This window comes from Mesoplodon mirus (assembly GCF_964341445.2).
Source record: "Mesoplodon mirus genome assembly, chromosome: 4".
Classification (NCBI taxonomy): Eukaryota; Metazoa; Chordata; class Mammalia; order Artiodactyla; family Ziphiidae; genus Mesoplodon; species Mesoplodon mirus.
Window position 1 is genome coordinate 100,516,895 of NC_138979.1, and position 21,721 is coordinate 100,538,615.

At 36.0% G+C, this 21,721-nt stretch overlaps 1 protein-coding gene across 2 annotated transcripts in view; it reads left to right on the forward strand.

Moving 5' to 3' along the window:
* Positions 1 to 18,392, forward strand: part of SLC30A4 (solute carrier family 30 member 4) — a 33,222-nt gene extending 14,830 nt beyond the window's left edge. For both annotated transcript variants that reach the window (XM_082619143.1, XM_082619142.1), the window contains exons 4-8: positions 6,817 to 6,970; positions 8,475 to 8,676; positions 9,388 to 9,493; positions 10,274 to 10,408; positions 11,033 to 18,392. In XM_082619143.1, the coding sequence (XP_082475269.1) occupies positions 6,817 to 6,970; positions 8,475 to 8,676; positions 9,388 to 9,493; positions 10,274 to 10,408; positions 11,033 to 11,187 (752 nt within the window). In that variant the 3' untranslated portion in view covers positions 11,188 to 18,392. The remainder of the gene's footprint in view (positions 1 to 6,816; positions 6,971 to 8,474; positions 8,677 to 9,387; positions 9,494 to 10,273; positions 10,409 to 11,032) is intronic.
* The last annotated feature ends 3,329 nt before the right edge of the window (positions 18,393 to 21,721 follow it).

Here is a 21,721-nt window from a genome sequence, read left to right on the forward strand (position 1 = left end):
TGGGGACAATATAACAAAATTTATTTTAGCAAAAATCATTCAGTCAAGGTGAGAGAAAGGTAGTTTTAGATTTGAGGGGTAAGCCAAACTCGCTGTCCCAGGAGTCAGGTCCATTTCTGTTGGTACTTTCTTTCCTTCATGTGAACTCAGAGATTGTGTAAAATCATTCAAGGTTTTTCTTTTTCTTTTTCTTCTTTATTACATTACACTGAGCTACAATGGCAGCTCTTTCGTGGGAAGAGGGAGAGCAGGGTAGGAACTATATGTGAGTTATTTTTAAATGCCTGGATTTATTTGACTTTGGGTATGTCTTCTTATTCTGGAAGTTACTGAAACTTAGAACTTCATGAAGCCACACTGAGGAGAAATCCCACAAATCCTTAGGAAGAATAGCCTATATCTCAGGGGACATGCTATTCTAAAGAGAACAGCCCAATCCCTTGCTTGCTTTCTACTTTTATCTTTCTCTGTGGATTATGAGTATAATTGACTTTATTTATATGACTATTCCAGTTCTTGGGCTGAAGAGTCTGCATGGATTAGATAAAGATAGTGACCATGTGAAAGGACTGTAGTAAGTAAGTAAGAGTTGTCTGTATTTGAAATAAAAAGCAAGATTTACTTTGGTAATAAAATCATCAGCCTAGGTTAATGATGAAGTGACAGTGCAGGCATCTTTAGTAGCAGTGTGTCATTCTACTGAACAAAGACCTTGGCAGATCTGACTAGATGATGGTTGTCCTGAGGTAGGTATATGGTTATAATGCTAGTTCTACGTAGTTTGTTATTTTTCTCCTGATACTTACTAAAGGAACAGAAAGTATTCAGCTAAAAAATCTCTTCCCCCACGTGCAGCAAAAAAAAACCCACAACCCTTCTCCCTAGTGATTCATTTTAACAACTTCCTCCCACCCCTGACAAGAGTTATGCCTATTAGTTATACTCATATCTTAGAGTTATTTCATATCACATGAACATCTATAGGAAAAGAATAGGTACATGCTAGAAATGGGAATTTTTACTGAGGCAGGAGTAAGACATGAGTGAGGTGGTCAACACTGGATAGCCAAAAGTCAACTGGAGCACACTGGGCACCTTGAGTGTGGGCTATAGGGAATGGTATGAAGGCAGGAAACAGGAGGTGATTCAGAGTAGGAGGTGAGAGGATCCAAAGACAAACTTTGCAGTCTAGGTTAGCATTCTGGTGGCAACAGTGGGCCCCTGAAATCCTGTATGATGTCTTTATCCTGAGTGCATCCTCATCTGTGGATGAGGTGAAATTAAAGTACTATCAATAGTTTGGAGGTCCTGGGCACATCCAGTACAGCTCACTGATTTCCTTCTTTTCTCCTTCCTATCTGCTTTTAGAAGAATGTAGGAAAGAGAAATAGCAAAAAGGAAGTAGAAGAGAGAATATGTCTCCACTTTCCTTCCCTATTCATTTTTATAGACCTCTGAAACCTGAACTTTAGATGTTTACTATGAGGCAATAGAAAGACAAGTGTTAATAATAATTTAAGGGAAATACACATTATTGGCATCATAGCATTAGCAAAGATAACAGTTATGATAGGCCAGTACATCTAGGCAGCACGCATAAAAAAGCAAATATGCTTGAGTTGAGTGTGGTTTACATAGTTGAAGCAGATTGTTACTCATTCACTGAGTAGGTGCTCAAAAGTTACCTGTTGAATGAATGTGTAAAGTTATAGGGTGGGGAGACAGGCAGTAAATATGTACGTAAGCACAACATAATCATAAACTGTGTTAAATGCTGTGAAGAGAAAGAATAAGGTACTATGATGGAGAATAACAGGATGTCAGAGAAGGACTCAATATTCTTCATATGAACCTTGAAAACCTCTAGTTTTGGCAATTTATAGATGTGTTAAAATGTGCAATAAACATTTTTCATATTTTATCCTATCAAAACTTGATAATCATCTGTGTTTTCTCCCATTTAATTTTTGCTCTTACTATTTATTAGCCATTCAAATCAAAACTGTTTATTCTCTGTATGCGAAATTCACTGTATATTTTGGTCTTTATTATATCATTGACTATAAACATTTGTTTATATTTCAGCTGAATAAAAAGACCCAGGTGATGTTATAACAAAAAACACATATTCATTCATCTTACTCCATCCTCCAGTGCTACAGTTCAGCCAGGTGGAGTGATAAAATTATTTGTGTGTAGAATAAAATAGCAAAATATGTTAGAACTACTATAATAATAGGTTTCTAGAATTTCCATAAAAATCTATTTCAAGTTTTTCATTTATGCTAAATTTCCATTTAGTCAAGTTTGTCCAAAATGAATATGGTAGTAACTTTCACAGAAATCCAGCGTTTCATTTATGAAAGTTCCTGGGTCTCCTTTAGAAAATGAAAAATCCACCTGTCGTGCACTCCTTTCATCTTGAAAAATTTTACTGTATGTTATGTGACCAGATACCAACCCAGGGCAACAGGGCAAGAATGAGAAGACTGGAGCAAGTCATAATTTGGTTGTTGATTGAAAGCTTCCTTCTCTCTTAAACGTTGTGGGAGAAAAAAAATCCTGCCTATATTTATCTGCATTCCATCATATTTAAAATACTATGAAAAAAATTCAAACACTAATTAGTTCTACTCATGATATTTCACCAAAGTTTAATTTATTCACAGTGAAAGAGCTTTTTGTTCATTTTATCAGAATGATCATACAACTACTATTAGGAATTTTAGCTATATGGTATTACTGTGCCTTATACTTCTCAATTATAAATCTCAGCCCTAAAAATCTACTTAAAATTTTGAGTTTTTTTGCTTTTGCATTTATCAGTATTCTGTTCAGAAGACATTTTGACAGGCCATTAGAATAAAAAAAATAACAGATGAATGTCTTTGCTTTTCACCAGGGAAACTAGATATGAGGCATATTCCTATTAATTGCTGAATAAGGCATATCTTTGATAACAATATCCTAATATGTCATTTTGGGAATTTCTAGGAATCAGTTGAATTCCCTTACTCTTAGCTATGGGCAGGCATTAGGATCCTTTGTGCTACTCACATGGGTGAAAACTGTGTGGTGGAAAACTGAGTTTTCAGCTGCAGGGACCTAGGGCCTTCTAAGGGTGGGAATCCTCCTTGTCAAGAGCTTTGTTTATGCTTTAGTTTGACTTTCATTTTACTTTATTTTGAATGTGGTTTTGCCTTATCTGAGAGTTCACAAAAAGATCATTTTCAGTGTTTAGGAAAACTATCACTGGGATGTGGGTGTTGCCAGATTTAGCTTGCTCTCCCTCTCTCTCTCTCAGGATGACAGTATGTCTGAAATATTGCAGGGGACATACTTATATGGAAAAAATTAGTTGTTTATCTGAAATGAAGATTTAACTGGGCATCCGCTATGTTATCTGGCAGACCTACTAGGGTAACAATATATCTTATCATCCAAACTAGGACACTTTTGAGAGTTAAATGGGACACTTTTAACAATTATGCCAGGATAACAGGCATAAATTGGAACTATCTGGGAAAACTGGAAAGTATGGCCAACCTAATTACAAGGGGTTTTGAAAATTTTAATTATTGGTTTTAGATTTCCATAAGCAATCACATCTCTCTGTCATTAACTTGTATAGCTGTTAATCTTTATAAAGTATATTGCTTTATAATTTCATATTAAAAATTTGATTAAGGCACCTTTAAAACTATGGTGTCCTAATTGCTAGCTAGCTTCAAGCTTGACACAGGGTTAGAGTTCTCTTCTTTTTTTTTTTTTCAGAAGAGTTTGAGAAGGATTGATATTTTTTACATACCAATATTAAAGAGAATTAAAGTTCTCTTTCTTCATGAGTAAAATGAGGAGCCTACCATTAGTAGATGAGATTTTACAGTTCAAAATTTTTAAATTATTTCTTCTTTCTTTATATTATTTATATATGTATATGTTGCCATCAGCCGTTATAACTTAAGACAAGAAATTCCATGTGTTTTCAGTCTTATATTTGGCTTCTTTTTCATTTTAATTTATTTATGTGTTTGTTTTTATTTTTGTTTTTGTTTTGTCTCCGTTGTGTCTTCGTTGCTGCACACGGGCTTTCTCTATTTGCTGCAAGCGGGGACTACTCTTTGTTGCGGTGCGCGGGCTTCTCATTGCTGTGGCTTCTCTTTGTTGCGGAGCACAGGCTCTAGGCGTGCGGGCTCAGTAGTTGTGGCACGTGGGCTCAGTAGTTGTGGTTCACGGGCTCTAGAGCAGAGCGCAGGCTCAGTAGTTGTGGCGCATGGGCTTAGTCACTCCGCGGCATTTGGGATCTTCCCCTACCAGGGCTCCAACCCATGTCTCCTGCATTGGCAGGTGGATTCTTAACCACTGCGCTACCAGGGAAGTCCCTATTTGGCTTAATTCTTTTCTTTTAACCTATTCTTGTTTTGGGGGATTTAGTAAATAATTATTGTTCATATTTAGCTTAACCTTCTTAATTGTATATATATACCCCTTTCTCTTCCCTTGCTCAGCCCAACTAACTTTAGTCTACAGATCCATCCATAAATATATGAGTACATGCTACATGCCAGCCTTTCTGCTGAATGCTACAGTAAATGTGACGTGGAATGTAACTTGGTTATATCCTTAGGGGCTTAGAGTCTAGACTTGATATGGTAGTCTCTCCACAGCTTTGTATATTTCAGTTGGGGTTTTTTCTCTATCTTCTTCAAGCCTGTGTCTCCTATGAAGTATGATAATTAGTATGTCAGGAATACATGAATCATGGTTTTGAATAGGAGTTGTATGTTTTTTGTCTTATTCTAGTACCGGCTGATGCACAGAATTTTATTAGGATTTTGGCTACATTAATGAAATGTCTTTGGGAAAAAACTTTTTACTGCTAGTTTTTCTGTGTTGTAATTTATGAGGTGGAATAGAAATGTATCATAGTCCAATATACTTGAACTGCCTTTAAACTTTGAGCAATGAGTTGACTCAGATAACAATTTTCCAGATTGTTTTAACTTTTAACACTTAATAGTTTAATATCTGGTTTCTTTAAAGAGAAAAAAATTTGTGTATTTTCTTGCTATTATTGTTTTGAGTGTCAACACTAGTTTTATATAATAATTATTTTAAAATGTACATTGCCCTATTTTTATTGTTTTGAAAAGATATAAAATTATTTCTACTTCATACTCACATGGTAGAAAACTCACATGGTATAAAAGCATATATAGTGCAAAGTCATCCCTGTCTCCTAGCCACCCATTTTCCTCATAATCAGTTTTTATCAGTATTTTGTATATTCTTCCAGAGTTTGCATGTACAGATCATTATTTATATATTCTCTTTCTTCTTTTTGCACAAATGCTAACATACCATATATACTGTTGTATACTTTTCTTTTTTCACATTTTGAAGATGACTCCTTATCAGAACATAAAGAGCCTAATTTTTTTCCAAGCTGCATAGTATTCCATGTTACAAGGCCCCTACTAATCACTTTTTTAATTGTTTGCTATTATATACAATGTTTGATAAATAGCTTCATAACATACCTCATTTTGCACATGTGCAGCTCAGTTGGCAAGAGTGTGTATATCACTCCTGGAAAAGGAATTCCTGAGTCAAAGTGCATTCATACATACCTTAAAAAATGGGTTTGTTTTTCTTTAGTCTAAAGGTAAATGTGTTTATAGTAAAAACTTAAAACTTTTCAAGCATTACCAAAAAGAATAAAGTGAAAAATAAATTCCCCAAACTCTTAGTCTCACTTCCCAGGTATAACATTTTCTCGTCTATCTTTCTTGTGATTATCAATTTGCCTGATTTTTTTTCTTTTTTTTAAATATAAATGAACCAACAAGGACCTACTGTATAGCACAGGGAACTATACTCAATATTTTGTAATAACCTATAAGGGAAGAGAATCTGAAGAAGAATATATATATATCACTGTACTGTACACCTGAAACTAACATGATATTGTAAATCAACTATACTTCAATTTTTAAAAAATACATATTTATATATATGACTCTATGGTATCCCATTATATGTATATACCATAATTTACCCATTAAGTTCCTCATTGGCGGGCATTTAAGATGTCTCCAGATCTTTTTTTATACTACAGACAAAGCTACAGTAAAAAACCTTGTAGATATCTTTGCATACATTTGGATGTGTTTCTACCGGATAGATTTTTAGAATATAAGGAATATATGCATTATAAAATTTTATTCGTTTTACTAACTGCTCTCCAAAAAGATAGTTCTATTTTATACTTCCACCAGTATATCCTTGCTAACTATGGCTGTTATCAAACTTTTTAATCTTTGCCAATTTAGTAAGGGGCAAAAAGGAATTCTTATTTGAATTTCTTGTATTATGATTGATTTTGATAAATTGGCCATTTCTGTTTATTTTCTGTGTATTACTATTTGTGTCCTTTACCCATTTTTCTTACGGGTTGTTCACTTTTTTATTGATTTGTAAGTATACTCGTCTATGGGGAAATTAGCCTGTGGTCAAGTATGTTACAATTTTTTTTTCTCAGTTTTTTCATTTTTTTATCACATGTATAGTCTGTAAATATACATAATTTGACCCTAAAGAGATGAGGAGAAGGCGGGGAGTGGTGGGAGTGAATTAGTGGAGGATCCAAAGCAAACTACTAATCACTTTTTAAGTAGGAAAAATAATATAACAAAAATAATGTAGTGCTTTTATCTCCTTAGAGGAAAGAAGATAAGAGATTGTACAGTATTTTGTATATATGAAGTATAATGACCATTCTGCAAATATATTTATTTTTTATATTTTTCCCTCCAGAGGTATTGTCAGCTATGATTAGTGTGCTGTTGGTGTATATACTTATGGGATTCCTCCTATATGAAGCTGTCCAAAGAACTATCCATATGAAATATGAAATAAATGGAGATATAATGCTCATTACCGCAGCTGTTGGAGTTGCAGTTAATATGATGTAAGCTCTATTTTAAAAAAAATTTCACTAGGCTTTATTTTTTAAAGCAGTTTTAGATTCACAGAAAACTTGTGCGGAAGGCACAGAGCTCTCCCATATATACCCTGCCCCCCCCACACGCATAGCCTCCCCGGTTATCATATCCCCCACCAGAGTGGTACAGTTGTTACAAACCGTGAGCCTACACTGACACATCATTATAGCACAGAGTCCATAGTTCACTTGAACTATGGAAGGTTCTCTCTTCACTAACTCTCTTCTTTAACACTTCAAGGTGTTAAACTCATTCTATGAGTTTGGACAAATTTATAATGACATGTATCCACCATTATAGTATCATATACTCTATATTGTTTTCACATGAATATTTTCAAGTACTGTGAACTTAGAGACTATTATGTATGCATTCAGTAGCATGCAGTGATATTTTAATGTATTTTAAAGTTATGTAGTACATTAATTTTTCTTCTAAATGTTAATAAAACACTATTGGAATTACAAATTTCTCATGGGTTTGCTCAGGTATACTGAAGTTTGCCTAACAATCAGGAATTTAAGTAGGACAAAGTTTTTTTTTAACTTTTATAATATTTTTATTTTAATAAGATTTTTTTGTAACTACCAACTTTTTTTCCTAAAAACTACAAAATCTTTAAGTTACATACCTAATCATTTGGACCAGGGGTCAGTAAGCTTTTTCTGTAAAGGGTCAGATAATAAATATTTTAGGCTTTGAGAGCCATACAGCCTCTTTGGCAGCTACTTAACTTTGCGGCTACAGAACAAAAGCACCCACATTCAGTATGTAAACAAATGAGCATGGCTGTGTCCCAATAATACTTTATTTACCAAAAAAAAAAAACCGCTTTACTTATAAAAACAGGCAGTGAGCCAACTATGGTCTACAGACCATGCCAATCCCTGCGCTAGTGGCCTCCATTCATACTTAGAATAAAATCAAAAGTTTTTACCATAGCCACCCCTCCAACTCATCTCCCAACACTCTTGCTCACTTTATTCTAGCCACCATGGCTGTCTTGCGTTTTTAAGCACATATACATATAGCACATTTTCATCTTAGGGCCTTCGCCCTGGTGTTCCTTCTGCCTAGAACACTCTTCCACCACCATTTGCTTCCGGACTTCATTCAAGTCTCTACTCAGAATCTTAGTGAGGCCTTTTCTGATCACTCCCCATCACTCTCCACCTCCTTGCGATGCTTTACTTTTCTTCAAAGCATTCGCATTGCCCACCAGTACATTATGTATTTATTTGTTAATTCTCTGCCCTCTCTCCTAGAACATAAGTTCCATAGGGATAGGGATATGTCTGTCTTATCACTGTTTTGACCCCAACACCTAGAACAGTACCTGATACATAATAGGTGCTCAAATATTTATTAAATGAACGAGTTCCATGTTGCCTCATTAGTGTCTGATTAGGAACAAATATTTCTGTCAATAATATTAAGAAGAATAATAATCTTTTCTTTTATTTTTAACAGAATGGGGTTGCTATTGAACCAATCTGGTCACCATCATGCCCATTCCCACTCCCTGCCTTCAAATTCTCCTACCACAGGTTCTAGTTGTGGACAGAACCATGGGCAGGATAGCTTGGCAGTGAGAGCTGCATTTGTACATGCCTTGGGGGATCTGGTACAGAGTGTTGGTGTGCTAATAGCTGCATACATCATACGATTCAAGGTAACATGATTGCTAGTTTTTTTTATTTTAAAATATATATTTAATTTCAACATTAAAACTAAAGGTGACTGTCTTATCAGTATACTAGACACCAGTGCCAGTCCTATTCATTTTGCATTATGCAAGCATACTTGAACTATCAGTATATCTCTTTTATTAGCACCAAACACAATAGTATCAGCCTCACGGGGTAACTTATCTGTTGGCTTTGGTGGTGCCTTCACTGAAGAACTCAATTCTAAGCCTTGTCACTCAACTGCTAGGTACTGGAATGTGCACTGGAGTGGAAATCCAGAGACCTGAGTTCTAGTCTTGGCTCTGCCTTTAATGCTTTGACCTTGAGCAGATCCCTCAACTCTAAACTTGAGTTCCCTCCTCTTTAATATGAGGGGCTTAGACCAGATGGATGGCTGCTAAAACTCCTTCCAGCTCTGATAGTCTACGGTTCTGGGTGGAAGATTTAGAGAAAGCACAGAGGAAAACAGTGGAACAAATGACTAAACTTCTGGAAATACAATAGGTTTCACAAAGAAAGGCATTTAAACAGTCTAGGAAAGAGTGAAGACGTTTCTCAATTGGCATTATCCAAGTTTTAAAGATGTGCTCCAGTCCTGCTAAAGAACAGGGGACAGAGTATGTCTTGCTTTGCTTTACAGACTGTTTTATGACTGTCTGTATTTAATCACACAATTTTGATCTGTCATCTTTCAGCCAGAATACAAGATTGCTGATCCCATCTGTACGTATGTGTTTTCATTACTTGTGGCTTTTACAACCTTTCGAATCATATGGGACACAGTAGTTATCATACTAGAAGGTAAGATCTCTAATATCCCCACTGTGGATTTATTATTTCCCTAAATCAGATTGGGGCTGTTGGTGGGGGGCAGGAATACTCCAGGGTAGGAGCCATGTCTTTCTTTTTACTGATACTTATTAGTCTATAATACCACCTTACATGTAAAAAACATGTGAGAGTCAATGCACTCTCCCATCTATTACCCATTTGATCCTTATAATAGCCAAGAAAAGTAGGCAAGGCAGACATTATTATTCCCATTTACCAACAAGAAAATTGAGGCTCAGCGGGGTAACATAACTTCATTAAGGTCATGCTGCTAGTAAACTGTGGACCTAGGACAAGAATGCAGCTCATGATTCTTAATACAGTTATGTTTAGTAATTTATTTATTAAGTCTGTAATTCCCATTTAACTTGCTATTCTATTTCCAACATCCCTGCCTTACTGATATTAAGTATAAGCATTTAACTATAAGTTCTCAGAAGTAGGTTTATCTTTATTGTATGTTCGTTTTTCTTTTTTGTCTATCCTAGCTTGTTTATTAGATGAAGTCGTCTGGTTTGAGTGACATTTCTTTTTAGTGAGAATGAACATTTTTAAAGTATTTATTAACCTCTTGTATATATCCTGCTATATGTGTGCATAGTTTATCTTAAAGTTTTAATATATTTTAAAGTGTTCATTTAAACTGAATTTGGTAAAGCCATTTGGTTTCTTTTTTTTTAAATGTCCTATTAGTAATATATAAATTTTTTCTCAAAATAACCTTTATTATAAATGATACATTCTGAATAGGTGTACCAAGCCATTTGAATGTAGACTATATCAAAGAAGCTTTGATGAAAATAGAAGATGTATATTCAGTGGAAGATTTAAATATCTGGTCTCTCACTTCAGGAAAACCTACTGCCATAGTACACATACAGCTAAGTATGTTGCTGACGGTGAATGCTGGGGTTGGTGGACTTCTATCTTTGGAATTAAACATCTGTGCTTATGATTAAATAGGAAGACTTTTCTGCTGGAAAGATATGTTTTAAGGGAAGGGTGAGGCTTTTCAAAACGTGAGTTGCAGGTCAATTTACTGTGGGCAGAGCAATAATTTTCGATCTCTTTGATGAGATATTACAAGTTGATTTTTTGCCTTCAGATAAAAGGCACAAAGTATATTTACCATGTTTTTTCTATATAAGAAAAGCTAAACTCTATGTTTTTATTTCTTTAAATCATTTCACAGATTGATGCTTTTTATTTTTTTATCAAAATAATACATGCATATTGTTTATTTTAAAAACTACAAAAGATGAAAGACTTGTAATTGATGTCTAGTATTTTTTCTCTACCCAAGAGTGGAATAGAGAGATTGGAATAATGAGAAGTCATTCTGGCTTTGTAAACTGAAATACTTCTCTAACAGAATAGCTTCAAGAGGGTAGAAATCAAACTAATAAAAAATCTGTTCACAGTATAGTAAGATTGTTTTTGCCCTTTGTCTTGTTCACTAATGTGTAACTGTATACAATGAATAGTAATGATATTTTCTTGACCTTGCAGTTCCTGGAAGTTCATCTAAATGGGAGGAAGTACAGTCCAAAGCAAAGCATGTATTATTGAACACGTTTGGCATGTATAAATGTACTATTCAGCTTCAGAGTTATAGGCAAGAAGTGGACAGAACTTGTGCAAACTGTCAGAGTTCCAGTCCCTAATTGTATACATTTGGGGGACTACCGCCTTATTTATCCTGCAGTCACAGATGTAAGAGCAATAAATGCACACCTAAATGAGAAATGGAATCCCTGACAGCTGTGTCAGTATCAAGCACCGGTCTCTCAAAACAGTCACTCTAGCCTGACAGTGCTACTTTCTGTTTAATGGCAAAATGAGACTTCACCATGATTTTCAGATGAAGATGTTTCTAAAACACTGTTTACAGAATGAGACATGACTCTACAGATACCTCATAGAAGACAATCCAAGACCGTACTTCATTAATTATGACAGTACATGTCTTAAAGGAAGCATCAAGAATTCAGTATTTGCATTTAAAAATCCTTTTTAAAGGCCATTTTATATCAAGCCAGTGCTGGAAAACTGAATTTTTTTATTATGTAATCTTGAACCCAGCTTCTGGAATTCGACACCCAGCTCTCTTTTTACCAAAATTATTTCTCAGCAGATTTCAGAAAGTACTACTAATTATCCAGAGAATGGAATAAGCATGTATTCCTAGAGTTTCAGAAATGTTTGATTTCACACATAAGTCTTAATCTTACTGTTAACAATTTGTAATCAACTTTTCCCAGACGTTACAGGGTTTTGAATCTCAAAGTTAGCATTTTTGGTTATTTGTAACCTTATCAGAACCAAATCTTTACATATTGTGGTCACTGTCATTAAATTGTTTAGGAAATATTTTCAATATTATTCTGAATAGCAGAAGTTAATCATAAACTCAAATTACTATATGATAATTTAAAACAAAATATAGGAGTGAGCATGGGGTGTGGAGTTTCAGATTTAAGTCTTCCCGAAATCACTTGTTGTTCATGGAATTATTTTAAGAACAGCAAGAGACTGCAAAAGGTAAGCAATGATCCTCTGTCCTTTTAAGAACTGCCTTACCTTTTGTACAGAAAGTTTGCTTGGTACCTTGCTTCCTTTCTGCTTCCATACCAGTTAATCTGTGTGAGCCCTTTCAGGGTAAAACTCTGGGAAGCTAAGGTTCAGTGTGCCCTTCACCTCTCATGTGTAGATTAACCACATTCCTCCAGAGAATTTTGGCTGGATGATATGGGTTAGGGATTCTCCATGGACTCCAGAAACCCTAGGATGTAATTTTGAGGTTTTTCCAATAATAATACCATAACAGAAATTCCCAGAGGGATTGGGGCAAGATATTACTCTGAGAAAACAAAATTTTCAAGGGTTTTTGACCTTGTGTGTGTGTCTTTTAAAGCAGGGGAATGGGGATGGACATGAAATCTGTGTTGTAGGGAGGCTAAGCATAAAAGTTTTCAGAGCGAATGCAACTAATTGGTAACAATTGTGTTAAAGAGGCAGCTGTGAATATTCATGTTTCATTTTGCAGCTGTTGGTTTTGAGATTATCTTTATGCACATTAGAAATCCATTTTCAAGAGGAACAGTTTCTTATCCCGAGAATGGATATGGTTCTTTGACTCCTCAGAATCAGAGTAGAGTGTACTAGACAAGTTGTGAACTGAAATCCCAGGTGGGCATGCAGTTGACTTCTGATATAAATGAAGAATAGGAAACAGATTTCATCTTCCTACCAAGAAACTTACTATGTAATAAACCTAAGATAAAACCTAGATTTACCTAAAAATTTATTGAGTTGATGGTATCCAATAAAAGGGTTGATGAGGATTAATGGCTCCTAATAAAACCCAGTGTCTGTTGAATTGAATTGAAAATTCACTTTATGGGATTCTTATTGTGAATCTATTTAAAATAATGCTTTGAATTTTTCAAAAATTTCAGTAGCATATAAACTGTTTAAATCAAAATAAATATAAAATTAAAATACAGAGGGCAAGTAAGAATAAATGAGAGGCATTTCAGTGGACATCTGGGTATTTATGGACTTTGAGTACCCAGCAAGAGAAATGAAAAGAATATGCGTTATATATGCTAATTATGCTAATGGATTTCCCCATATTTGCAAATTGTTCCTCATATCTGCGGAGCTTGTTTCTTGTAAACTTTCCTTTATCTTAAATAGCTATATATGACTTTTCATAATGACCCATTCCTTGGAAAGTTATTTGATGAAACAGTCTAAAATCCATTTGAGTATTGAAAGGATCCTCTTGTAAAATGCAGAAACACTGAAAACTTTTGTAAATTTTAATTATAGTGTTCTCCTTAAAGTGAGGTACACATGAAGTTTCCTGTGCTTTGCTTTTTGTAGCAAAGACTATAGACTTTGTACTTGTACTCCACTGGGTCTGTAAGATTTGAGGATTGACAGATTTAACTTTTTGTAACTTCACAAGACCCAGAGAGAGGGATGTGAACTTAGCAGATACGACCAGGAACTGCACAGCTGGTCTGTCCTTCACCTGCTTAGTTACAGCCCTAAGTTACACTCCTCAGCCAGCCCTCAGAAAGGGCTTTCCATTGTCCTGGGAAAGGCAGTGGCTGTTTGTGTAAATACCAAGCATTGTTAATTTTGCACAGGGAAAACATCACAACATAAAAACTGGGCAGTTCTTCATTGCAATGTATTTCAGTTAACATTTGCAAATAATCAGTTACTTGTGTATATAACCTGTGTTTCACAGCTCTGGCCAGATGCAGCATTTTGATTTATTTTAGGAAAAAGACCTATTGTTTCATTAATGACCAGGCTGCTTTAGAAATATAATGTGGGGAATGCAGTTGAATAAGGCATATTTCAGAAGGCTTTGAAATGCAGAACCAGTAGCGCTTGTAATTCCTCCATACATTTTCCATTAGCTATTTCTTGTGTAATGTGAGCTCAGATTTTCACAACTTGCAGCTTCCATCAGTATTTATTTGCCAAATCACTGGATTTCTTATTTTACTGTTTTCAAGTTTGGGTGCTTTGTTCCCATTTTCTAAAACTAGTTTTCTGCTCTTAGGAGTCTCAGTGTTCTGGTTCTGTCTCTTGGACCCAGGTGTCCTCACCAACAGTGTTTGTCTTTAGTAGAATTTTCCCAGGAGAGACTCAGGCAGGATCAGATACTTGAGCTTCCCTTTCATTTTAATGTGAGGAAAAACCATCTTCCAGAGACAAAGCACCACTTATAAATGTGTTTCTGGGTAGGGAAGAACCTTTTTTTAAACAGCTGGTTGTTCCTGATCCAGATTTCTCTGCATGCTGAGCTCTACAGAGTAAGTGTGGTAGAAGTGGATGCACTATACAACAAACAGCAAGCCAAGATCACTGCTGATAAGACTCGGGGTCGTGTTTCTCAAACTACCACTCTTACTACTTTAGAAGAGAGAAGAATTCACTTCTGAAACAAGCACAATTAGTTAAATTTATTGTCTTCTTATGTGTTTATATTAGTTGGTTCACCGTAATGAATAAGGCGTTCTGACGGAATTTGAGCCCCTTTGGAATAAGGTTTTAGGCACTTTTGCTGTTGCCTCTACCTTACATACAGTAAATTTAAAGTTATAGAATGTGTTCATAGATACAAGATTAGTTCATTGGGTTCAGTTTGTCTTTGAACCAAGCTTCACTTTTGAGCCTGTTGGGTATTAGTCACAAATGAATAGCGGCACCTCGCTATATGCTGTGTTGAGGGGAGGCCAGCCTGATCCCCAAATTGATGATTAGGCTTAATGTCTCTCTAACCAAAATAGCATTTGCAAACCCTGGCTACAGATCTATCCTGTGAATCCCACCAGACAGGGCTTCAGATTTATGTTAACAGATCGCTAGCCAGGGATATTTATTGTGATGTTGATAGGAGCACGCAAATTGGAGAGAAGAATTGTTGTGAGAGTTCCTCGGTGTTGAATTGTGTGTGTGCAGCTGGGTTACACATTTGGGCCAGCCTGTCATTGAATTCTTGCTTACAAAAGGTTTAACCCGTTCTTCCAGTCATGCGGTGAGGACCAACAAACATTTTCTGATTTTTGGTAAGATTGGAAAACATTTATGGAGACTTTCCCAGTTAAACCTGTGACAGTGTCAATTTAAATATTGCAATTAAGTATATTACAAAATAACTGCAACACAAAATTGAAATGTGCCAGTATGTCAGCTTTGCACCTGAAAAATAATGTATATTTGGAAAGCTTATGCTTCTCTAAATAAATGTATGTTAATAAGTAAGCCATATCACATTTTAAGAAATTGTATATACTTTTCCATATACACCTTCAGAAACCAGGTATTTTGCATAATGGTTGATTTTAGAAAGATTTTGAAGCTGGAGTTTGTCCATGTAATTTAAGATCAAAGTACAGTATATGTATATGTACTGTATTTGCAATTTTCAAATTGTAATTTCCTATACATTTATTAAATAAAGTATTGTTTTGCCATGTGGTTTATTAAAAACTGAAAGTGTACATTGCCTTAAATTAAATTTCTAGGTTTTTTAAATTGAATAAATAATCATAATGGGCCTTAAAAGAAAATCTTCTTAGAAAGAAAAGCATTGGAAAATAGATTTTAACCTATCTCGTTTTATTTATTTATTTTTAATTAATTAATTTAATTAATTTATTTTTTGGCTGCGTTGGGTCTTCATTGCTGCCCGTGGGCTTTCTCTAGTTGGGGCAAGTGGGGGCTACTCTTCGTTGCAGTGTGCAGGCTTCTCACTGCAGTGGCTTCTCTTGTTGCAGAGCATGGGCTCTAGGCATGCGGGCTTCAGTAGTTCTGGCATGCGGGCTCAGTAGTTGTGGCTCGTGGGCTCTAGAGTGCAGGCTCAGTAGTTGTGGCGCATGGGCTTAGTTGCTCCGCGGCATGTGGGATCTTCCCAGACCAGGGCTCGAACCCGTGTCCCCTACCTTGGCAGGCAGATTCTTAACCACTGCGCCACCAGGGAAGTCCCCCTATCTAGTTGCAGAATCTCTGATTGTAATGCCTTTTAGATGTTTAAGAAATAAACCTGAAAAAAAACTTCCAGATAGGATAAAAGAGAGATTAAAAGAACCTTTACTTTTTATATCAGTCACTTTTAATGTCCCTGCAGCCCCAGCAACAGTGGCAGACAGGAAAGAAAGAAGCCCTAGCGGGAGTGAGTTTGGTGAGGACCACCGGGAAGTGTGAGCGTAGCGACCTGAGGAGCCTCCAACAGTGCAGACCAGGGGTCGGCGGCACACCTCACAGGCCCTTCTGCCACAGCCTGTTTGTATGGCCCAAAGAGCTGAGGGTGGTTTTCTCATTTTTTTAATGTTTAAAAAATCAGAGTAACAATATTTCATGAGGTGAAAATTATGTAAACTTTAAATTTCAGTGTCTGTAAATAAACTCACTGAACATATCCACACGCATTCAACCATGGCTGCTCTCTCATGCTGCAGTGGCAAAATTGAGTAGTGACAAATATAAGATATTTACTATCTGTCCCTTTATAGAAAAAGTTTGCTGGCCTCTGGTGTACCCTATTGTACCATTTTAGGGCCATAACAGCATAAATGGATGCAGCAAGCTCTTGTAGAGCCCCCTTGGAAGTTTCTGTGACTGGTTGGTCTCACGGCTACCCTAGTCACCAAAAGGTCTTCTCCTCCCTTTACCTTTTTTCTTTTCTTTACCTGCCTTGGAGTTTGGGGCCGAAATATAGGGAAAGAGTAGCAAGATTTCAAATATTATCTACGTACCATATGTTCTATGTAATGTTCAGCAGCAAAGCCATTTTCTACCCAGAGCACCATGATCACCAGCATCATTTAAGAATATTCTTCGGGGGCTTCCCTGGTGGCGCAGTGGTTGAGAGTCCGCCTGCCGATGCAGGGGACACGGGTTCGTGTCCCGGTCTGGGAAGATCCCACATGCTGCGGAGCGGCTGGGCCCGTGAGCCATGGCCGCTGAGCCTGCGCGTCCGGAGCCTGTGCTGCACAACGGGAGAGGCCACAACAGTGAGAGGCCCGCGTACCGCAAAAAAAAAAAAAAAAAAAAAAATTCTTCGGGACTTCCCTGGTAGTCCAGTGGGTAAGACTCGGAGCTCCCAATGCGTGGGGCCCAGGTTCGATCCCTGGTCGGGAAACTAGATCCCACATGCATGCCGCAACTAAGACCCCACGCAGCCTAAATAAATAAGTAAAATATTTCTTAAAAAACTATTTTTCAACGTAAAGCTTATTCACCTGAATTTTTTAATTTCTCACTTAAGTTATGACAAAAAATGAAGGAAATAAAAATGTATATATGTTGAATACCTTATGTAGTTGGTGCCAACTGGGAGTTCAAAAACAAAAAACATTTTATCTGCTAAGTAAATTGAAATTTGGCTGTAAGTCTTTTAAAAGAGTATGTTCTTTAGAGTTTTCCAGTTACCTAGCTAGTAAAAGACAACTATTTTTGAAAACAGTAATAAATACAGTTTTAGATAAGTTATACTAGTAAACACTGATATGTTACATATTCTTTGTGATTATATACCTAGCTCTATTTCTTTTAGATGTGTTATATTTTGGGGTCCATGTCACATGCTAAAACAAATCCTAATCTGGGCTACCAGCCATACAAACTCTTATTTATGCTAAACTTTCAGCTTTATTTAATATATTAGAATAATATTTTCTGATTATAATTCAGTTCCAACTATGATCTATTATAATTGCTATAAGCTGTGAAATAAACTAAGCATAAATAGGAATTACAAAGCCTTACGACATCTCTATGTGAATCGTGTTTAAGATTAAGATGTTTAAACCTCCTAAGATTATAAGGTTCAGTGAAATACAACCAAAGATGTCATTTTCAAGCAGCACTCTGGTTTAAGGCTCTCGTGTGACTTTTACAGAATGTAAACTGTAAAGTTTGGCCTGTGGGTATTACCCAATAAACATGAAGATGATACTTTGTAAGTTACCAAATAGCTTCGATGTCTCCTGTCCTGGAATTTTCAAAGACTTATTCTGGTTAGATTTTAAATTCCTATTGTCTGTGTTTCACTTGCCCATTTCTGCACATTGGTTTGTGGGTTGTTGTTATGGGTTGTTTTTGTTTTTTCTTTTTTAATTTTATTATTATTTTTTAACATCTTTATTGGAGTATAATTGCTTTACATTGTTGCTGCTGTATAACAAAGTGAATCAGCTATACGTATACACATATCCCCATATCCCCTACCTGTTGCGTCTTCCTCCCTCCCTCCCTATCCCACCTTTCTAGGTGGTCACAAAGCACCGAGCTAATCTCCCTGTGCTATATGCAGCTGCTTCCCCCTAGCTAGCTATTTCACATTTGGCAGTGTATATATATCCATGCCACTCTCTCACTTCGTTTCAGCTTACCCTGCCCCCTCCCCGTGTCCTCAGGTCCACTCTCTATGTCTACGTCTTTATTCCTGTCCTGGTCCTAGGTTCTTCAGAACCATTATTTTTTTTTTAGATTCCATATATATGTGTTAGCATATGGTATTTGTTTTTCTCTTTCTGACTTACTTTACTCTGTATGATAGTCTCTAGATCCATCCACCTCACTACAAATAACAATTTCATTTATTTTTATGGCTGAGTAATATTCTATTGTATATATGTGTCACATCTTCTTTATCCATTCATCTGTTGATGGACACTTAGGTTGCTTCCATGTCCTGGCTATTGTAAATAGTGCTGCAATGAACATTGTGGTACATGTCTCTTTTTGAATTATGGTTTTCTCTGGGTATATGCTCAGTAGTGGAATTGCTGGGTCATGTGGTAGTTCTATTTTTAGTTTTTTAAGGAACGTCCATACTGTTCTTCATAGTGGCTGTATCAATTTACATTCCCATCAGCAGTGCAAGAGGGTTCCCTTTTCTCCACACCCTCTCCAGCATTTACTGTTTGTAGATTTTTGATGATGGCCATTCTGACCAGTGTGAGGTGATACCTCATTGTACTTTTGATTTGCATTTCTCTAATGATTAGTGATGTTGAGCATCCTTTCGTGTGTTTGTTGGCAATCTGTATATCTTCTTTGGAGAAATGTCTATTTAGGTCTTCTGCCCATTTTTGGATTGGGTTGCTTATTTTTCTGATATTGAGCTGCATGAGATGCTTGTATATTTTGGAGATTAATCCTTTGTCAGTTGCTTCGTTTGCAAATATTTTCACCCATTCTGAGGGTTGTCTATTTGTCTTGTTTATTGTTTCCTTTGCTGTGCAAAAGCTTTTAAGTTTCATTAGGTCTCATTTGTTTATTTTTGTTTTTATTTCCATTTCTCTAGGAGGTGGGTCAAAAAGGATCTTGCTGTGATTTATGTCATAGAGGGTTCTGCCTATGTTTTTCTCTAAGAGTTTTATAGTGTCTGACTTTACATTTAGGTCTTTATTCCATTATGAGTTTATTTTTGTGTACAGTGTTAGGGAGTGTTCTAATTTCATTCTTTTACATGTAGCTGTCCAGTTTTCCCAACACCACTTATTGAAGATGCTGTCTTTTCTCCATTGTATATTCTTCGTTCCTTTATCAAAGATAAGGTGACCATATGTGCATGAGTTTATCTCTGATTCTGCCAGCTCCATTTTTCTTTCTCAAGATTGCTTTGGCTATTCAGAGTCTTTTGTGTTTCATACAAATTGTGACATTTTTGTTCTAATTCTGTGAAAAATGCCATTGGTAGTTTGATAGGGATTGCATTGAATCTGTAGATTGCTTTGGGTAGTAGAGTCATTTTCACAATGTTGATTCTTCCAGTCCAAGAACATGGTATATCACTCCATCTGTTTGTATCATCTTTAATTTCTTTCATCAGTGTCTTATAGTTTTCTGCATGCAGGTCTTTTGTCTCCCTAGGTAGGTTTATTCCTAGGTATTTTCTTCTTTTTGTTGCAATGGTAAATGGGAGTGTCTCCTTCATTTCTCTTTCAAATTTTTCATCATTAATGTATAGGAATGCAAGAGATTTCTGTGCATTAAATTTGTATCCTGCTACTTTACCAAATTCATTGATTAGCTCCAGTAGTTTTCTGGTAGCATCTTTAGGATTCTCTATGTATAGTATCATGTCATCTTCAAACTGACAGTTTTACTTCTTCTTTTCCAATTTGGATTCCTTTTATTTCTTTTTTGTCTCTGATTGCTGTGGCTAAAACTTCCAAAACTGTGTTGAATAACAGTGGTGAGAGTGGGCAACCTTGTCTTGTTCCTGATATTAGTGGAAATGGTTTCAATTTTTCCCATTGAGAACGATGTTGGCTGTGGGTTTGTCATAATGGCCTTTACTATGTTGAGGTAAGTTCCCTCTATGCCTACCCTCTGGAGAGTTTTTATCATAAATGGGTGTTGAATTTTGTCAAAAGCTTTTTCTGCATCTATTGAGATGATCATATGGTTTTTATCCTTCAGTTTGTTAATATGGTGTATGACATTCATTGATTTGTGTATATTGAAGAATCCTGGCATTCCTGGGATAAACCCCACTTAATCATGGTGTATGATCCTTTTAATGTGCTGCTAGATTCTGTTTGCTAGTATTTTGTTGAGGATTCTTGCATCTATGTTCATCAGTGATATTGGCCTATAGTTTTCTTTTTTTGTAACATCATTGTCTGGTTTTGGTATCAGGGTGATGGTGACCTCACAGAATGAGTTTGGGAGTGTTCCTCCCTCTGCTATATTTTGGAAGAGTTTGAGAAGGATAGGTGTTAGCTCTTCTCTAAATGCTTGATAGAATTCACCTGTGAATACATCTGGTCCTGGGCTTTTGTTTATTGGAAGATTTTTAATCACAGTCTCAATTTCAGTGCTTGTGATTGGTCTGTTCATATTTTCTATTTCTTCCTGGTTCAGTCTCAGAAGGTTGTGCTTTTCTAAGAATTTGTCCATTTCTCCCAGGTTGTCCATTTTATTGGCATATAGTTACTTGTAGTAATCTCTCATGATCCTTTGTATTTCGGCAGTGTCAGTTGTTACTTACCAGCTTTTAGTTTTATTGTTCTTTGCTATCGTTTCCTTCATTTCTTTTTCATTTCTTTCTAATCTGATCTTTACGATTTCTTTCCTTCTGCTAACTTCAGGGGGTTTTTGTTCTTTCTCTAATTGCTTTAGGTGTAAGGTTAGGTTGTTTATTTTAGATGTTTCTTGTTTCTTGAGGTAAGATCATATGGCTATAAACTTCCCTCTTAGAGCCACTTTTGCTGCATCCCATAGGTTTGGGGTCATCGTATTTTCACTGTCATTTGTTTCTATGAATTTTTTGATTTTGTCTTTGATTTCTTCAGTGATCTCTTGGTCATTTAGTAGTGTATTGTTTAGCCTCCTTATGTTTGTATTTTTTACAGATTTTTTTCCTGTAATTGATATCTAGTCTCATAGCATTGTAGTCAGAAAAAGATACTTGATACAATTTCAATTTTCTTTAATTTACCAAGGCTTGATTTGTGACCCAAGATATGATCTATCCTGGAGAATGTTCCATGAGCACTTGAGAAGAAAGTGTATTCTGTTGTTTTTGGATGGAATGCCCTATAAATATCAGTTAAGTCCATCTTGTTTCATTTAAAGCTTGTGTTTCCTTATTTATTTTCATTTTGGATGATCTGTCGATTGGTGAAATTGGGGTGTTAAAGTCCCCTACTGTGATTGTGT